Source organism: Orycteropus afer, unplaced genomic scaffold (genome assembly GCF_000298275.1).
Source record: "Orycteropus afer afer isolate SDZICR_OR568_19922 unplaced genomic scaffold, OryAfe1.0 scaffold00244, whole genome shotgun sequence".
In the NCBI taxonomy this organism is placed as follows: domain Eukaryota; kingdom Metazoa; phylum Chordata; class Mammalia; order Tubulidentata; family Orycteropodidae; genus Orycteropus; species Orycteropus afer.
The window spans coordinates 4,949,912-4,955,324 of record NW_006921831.1 but is presented as its reverse complement, the minus strand read 5'-3'; the positions used below and the strand labels follow the sequence as shown (position 1 = coordinate 4,955,324).

The 5,413-nt window shown below is 56.7% G+C and overlaps 1 protein-coding gene across 1 annotated transcript; it reads right to left on the bottom strand.

Annotated features, from left to right (window-relative positions):
• Positions 1 to 1,387: 1,387 nt before the first annotated feature.
• Positions 1,388 to 2,648, bottom strand: LOC103204160 (interferon-induced transmembrane protein 3-like). The gene is made up of 2 exons (XM_007949305.2): positions 2,385 to 2,648; positions 1,388 to 1,531 (listed from the first exon to the last, which is right to left on the bottom strand). The coding sequence occupies exons 1-2, from the start codon at positions 2,646 to 2,648 to the stop codon at positions 1,388 to 1,390; spliced, it is 408 nt and encodes a 135-aa protein (XP_007947496.2).
• Positions 2,649 to 5,413: the final 2,765 nt, after the last annotated feature.

Sequence of the window (5,413 nt, the reverse complement as noted above, 5' to 3'; positions counted from 1 at the left end):
GCTCCTCCACCACAGCTGAGTACCTACCTGCTGGTGAAGCCTTTGAATTAGGACGAAGAAGAGTTAGGCAGAGAGCAGGGTGAGGATGAAAGATTGAGGCAAGGTGGGTCCAAGATGAATCAAGAATACCAGGGGAAACACGGGGACAAGCCATGAGCTTCAGCAGACAGGACCAGCCATCATTCCTTCTGCTGGCACTCAAGATGAGCCCAGGTCCCTAAAGGCAGTGCATCTGTGTGAGAAGGACTCATCCGGTGACCATCCTGCAGGCCTGCTCCCAGACATCTCACCACCCCCCGGGGAGCCTGCTCTTCCAACCCTGCAAGGCATGGAAGGTGGGGCTATGGCCCTGACCACTTGCTTCTGTCCAAGCCAGCAGGCCTGCTCCCCATCCTGCTCCAGATCTACCCCAGGCAAGTTCTTTCCCTGGAACTGGGAGAAGTCAGCCCCACCTCCCCACTGTGCAGCCCTCACCCCAGCAGAAACCCAGGCCCAGTACCTGTGTTCTCTATGTGTTGAAGACCCTCCCAGGAGAGATTATCCACCTATGGTTCCAGGACTTGGATACCCAACTCTCTGCAGCCCTACCAGCTGAGGCAGGACCCAGGACTTGGACCCCTACCCAACTCTACAGCCCTACCAGCTGAGGTAGGAGGAACTGCAGCCTTCTCCCAGCATCATAGCAGGAAGTACAGCCAGCCAGGGCCACCCACTTTCCCCTCTGTCCCTGGTGGTGGCCAGAGAGCCTGCAGAAGCAAATGCTCCATGCTCTCCCTCCTCTCTGCTCTACAGGACACCTGATCGCTGACAGCCCACCCCATCCATGGTCATGTCAGAGCAGCTAGTATCCAGCTGTGCCCCAGAGGGCGGACCCTTAACCCAGACATCCCACGGAGTGCCTGAGTCAAGCTCTGAGTCCTCCGCACCCTGTGTGAGGCTGAGGGGGTGACCTTGGGATCAAGGGTGTTCTGCACCCAGTGCCACCACCCAAACAAGATCACTCTGCATCAGGGCTCAGACCTCAGCGTCAGAGACCCTCACCCAGGACCTCAGGCCAGCTGTAGTTCCACCTGAATCCAGAACCTGCCAGGCCTGAGGGTATGCCCTGCTCTCTCATCCCAGCCTGGCAGGGGGACAAGACGGGGGGTGACCTCTTGGATCAGTCTCAGGACCAGGATGGAAACTCAGAGCAGGACTGCCTCCCCGGGGAACGTCACAGCACAGTTACACACAGACACTTCACTGAATTCTTTTATAGACAAATATACATGGGTGAGGGGGTCAATAGGCAGGATGCAGAGCCAGCGGTGGAGGGCGAAAGTGTTTGGATAGTGAAAACAGGCAGCGATCAGTAGCCCCTAAGTTTCTCTAACATCTGTGAAAGTACTTAGATGCTTACACAGTACCAAACAGCAATTACAATTACGACCCCGAGGAAGCTGAAGACCAGCGCACAGATGTTCAGGCACTTGGCGGTGGAGGCGTAGCTCTGGGCCCCGGTCACATCGCCCACCATCTTCCGGTCTCTAGACTGAGGGAGACAAGATGATAAGGGGACCTGGGAGGGATCTGCTGGAAGACAGGAGCTGATGGTGGCACTCTGAGTCCTTCAGTCCTCTGTCCCCAGGGCAGCCTGCACCAACCCTCACCCTGATATCAGGGAGCCCCTCTGCTCTCTGAAGTCCAAGCAAGACAGTTTCTGTCCCCTTCCTAGGGGAGTCAAGACCGCCTCACAGCCCCTCAGCCCCTTCAGAGAGCCTCGGGCTCCCCTCCCTCTGCTGTGGTCCCAGGGCTGCACCCCCAGGTCCCCAAGTAAGAGCATTCTGGCTGCCTAATCCAGGGGTGAGGGATAAATTTCTCTATTAGCTGTGAGAATCATTTCTTTAGAAGTTGTGGGTACAGTGGCTGATCACGACCATCCTATGCACTTCCGGCAACATCGTGGAATACCTAAGCTGGGAAGGACCCACCAAGGCACAGACCCACAGAAGCACACACAAAATAACCACACGAGGGAGAAACCCACAAAAAACATTCACAGAAGGATACACACAGACCCTTTCTCCCTTTAGGTGCATCTGAGAGCAGAACACCCCACATGCCCACAAGCACTCTAGTGGAAAATCGCCCACATGCCTGGCACACACACGCACACACAGACACTCACTCATCCAGGCCCATATAGGAGCAGGGCATGCACATGTCCACTTGCATCCTCCTGGAGAACACCCCAAGTGCTTGACACGTACATGCGCACACACGCACACACAGACCCGCGCACGCATTCACGCACACAAACACACAAACTCCCAACTGGGCAGAGGCACCCTGAGGCACCCTCGCACCCACGTGGGGCGTCCCCCACGTGTCCGGCCCACACGCACCTTCACGGAGTAGGCGAACGCCGCGAAGCCCAGGCAGCAGCAGTTCAGAAAGAGCGTGTTGAAGAGGGACCAGACAACGTGGTCCGGCACCGAGGTCTCACTGCGGATGTTGATCACGGTGGACGTCACGGGCACCGGGCTGAGAGGCGCGGGGCTGAGGGGTGCCCCCAGCGCGGCCACCTCGTGTTCCTCCTTGAGCATCTCATAATTTGAGGGGAGACTGGGGCTTCCATGCGTGAAGAAGGGTTGGGAAGTGCGGTTCATGGCGCCCAACGACAATCTGCAGTTGAGTGGATCCGGTGTAGGGTCGATGCTCCGCCGATCTCTCTTCCCAGGAGTTTCGATTTCCAGGAATCCCTATTTCCTGGCACTGGGAATTGGGATTGGCCGGGGCTCAGGAGGCGGGACACATTCCTGAGGCTCAAGTTACTCCAGGGCCGGGGTTGCGGGGAGAGGGGTAGGGCTCAGAGCTGAAGAGGTCTCTGGTTAAGTCAGGAAGTTATTAGCCGAACCCGCACCCCCATTTAGGGCATGGGTGGGCCCTAGGGACATTCTACCGCACTGGAGACCAGTGCCTGCTAACCAGAAGGCTGGCAGTTCAAATGCACCAGCCACCGCTGGGTAGGAAAGTTAGGCAATCTACTTCCGTGGACATAGCGCCGAGAAACCCTAGGAGGAGTGGCTATGAGTGGAAATCAGGCTCGACTCCATAGCACTGAGTGTGGTTTTGGTTTTTAGGAGTTGCCCAGCTGGCCTCTCCCTTGTCCCCAGCCTGCTGCAGGACTGCCTTGTCCACTGTATTGCAGCTTAAATGCTAAAGGACTTGGTTCATGGAGGCTGTGGTCCACAGCAAGAACCCAGACTCCAGTTGAGTCTTGACATAAGTTCAGATGCCATTTGAGTTCTTTCTGACCGTTAAACCAGCAATGTGGCTTTGCCTTGACAAGTGCGGGGCTAAATAGGGAGGGGCAGTTTGCCCTCAGGAAGGGTGTAATTGAAAGCCGGTTCTGCTCACACAAGGAACTGGGAACTTGCTGAAGTGTCCTTAATGATTGAAATTGGCCCCATGTGCTGGCAGCATAGTGCCTAAGGCACTTGACTGCTGACTAGGAGGCTGGTGGTTCAAACACACCAGCCACTTCTTGGAAGGAAGCTTGGGCAATCTACCGTAATGATACTGTCTCGGAAACCTGAGGAGGGGTCACTATGAGTCGGTCTGATGCTTGAGCATGTTCTCTGTCCTTACCCAGGTGGGCCCAGCACGCCCCCTCCCCACTCCTCACTCCCAGTCCTGGTCAGTCCTCCTGTTTCATGCTCACGTTGTCAGCTGCCACAGCTAAGCACCCATCTGTGGGTGGGGTCTTGAAGTTAGTGTGCTGTGGGAGGGGGATTGAGGACCAAAGCAGGTCCAAGAGGGACAGGGAACAGCAGGGGAAACATGGGGACAAGCCATGAGCTTCAGCAGACAGGACCATCGTCAACTCTGCTGGACTTGGACACACTGGGATCCTGCCCAAGGGCCATGCATTTGATAGAAGGGCCACCCTCTGAGATCAGCCTGAAAGACAGCTGTGACGAGAGTCCCCAGGATGGCCTAGTCCCCCAGCCATCTCACTGCCTCCCCAGAGAGACTGCCCCCCACACACAGGGCATGGAGGGAGGCATGCACCCTGTCTCTGCCCCAGCCAGCAGACCCACTCCCACCCTGATCCTATCTGCCCTAGGCAGATATCCCCCTGGGCCTGGGTGGGATAGCCCCATCTCCCCATGGTGCACCCCTGCCCTGGCAGAGGCCCAGGCCCAGTGCCTCTGCATCCTTGATGTGCTGGAGAGCACCCCTGGAGAGGCCGCCCAACTATGGTTCCAGGAATTGGTCCCCTGCTGCCGCCCTGCCAGCTGAGGCAGGGAGGGCTGGGGACACTCTATCCAGGAGGAGGCACAGCCTGGTTCCAGCCCCACAGAGCAAGAGGTGCAGTGGCTGGAGTCATCTACCATCCCCTCGGTATCCCTGTTGGTGGCCAGAGGGCCCTGCAGAAGCAAGTACTCATCTTTCTGTGTGCTCAGAGGACACTGGGTCCCTTTGGACCCCTACCCAACTCTTTGCAGCCCCACCAGCTGAGGCAGGACCCAGGACTTGGACCCCTACTCAGCTGTCTGCAGCCCTACCAGCTGAGGCAAGAGGAACTGCAGCCTTCTCCCAGCTTTTGTGGATGTTGATCACGGTGGAGGTCATGGGTGCGGCGTTGTAGGGCGCCCCCAGGACAGCCACCTCGTGCTCCTCCTTGCCCATCTCCTGAGTTTGGGGACTAGTTGCCAGTGGTCTGTGCTCATGAAGCAGGACGGGAAATGCATTCCTGCAGCCTAGCCCCACCCACACACATGTCATAACATGTCAGAAAGACAGTTGTCCAGCTGTGCCCCAAAGGGGTGACCCTCAACCCACACATCTTACAGAGCGGCTGAGTCAGGGTCCTCTGCACCCTGTGTGAGGCCGAGAGGGCGACCTTTAGATCAAGGGTGTTCTGCACCCGGTACCAACCCCATAAGAGCCCATGCTGCATCAGGGCTCAGACCTCAGGGTTGGAGGGCTCCAACCCAGACCCACTCCTGCTGTGGTCCTGTTAGTGGACAAATGCTGTTCTTACCACCTATCGCAAGGAGAGCCAAGAATCACAACAGGTTGAAGTGAAAAGCCACAGTTTTCTTGTGTATTTAAACCCGAGGAGGCAGAGAAAATCGCTGCTGTGAAAGGTGTGTCTCCTGGAGGAAAACAAGAGCTTTGTCTACACAGGGAAATGGTGGAAAGGATGAGGGCCTTCTGAACCCTGGCAAGGTCTTTGTTCCTCCTTATCATGGTTGTTCCAAACTCTCTCCATCCCATCCTGGGCTCCTTCCTCATAAGTCACAGTATAGAGCTGAGACTATGTAGAGCTGAAACTGATAGCCTCCAGGGAGATCTTTAACCAGAAACCTTTAATGTGGAGATTTCCCATACCTCAAGCTCTAGCAGGTCTCACCTCCCTCCCCCC

What these genes read in the sequence shown, in the direction of transcription:
- LOC103204160 (XM_007949305.2), bottom strand. Translation starts at nt 2,648, where the DNA reads ATGAACCGCACTTCCCAACCCTTCTTCACGCATGGAAGCCCCAGTCTC. An exon ending in CGTTCGCCTACTCCGTGAAG is followed by an intron (nt 1,532 to 2,384) that starts GTGCGTGTGGGC and finishes TGTCTCCCTCAG; the next exon opens with TCTAGAGACCGGAAGATGGT.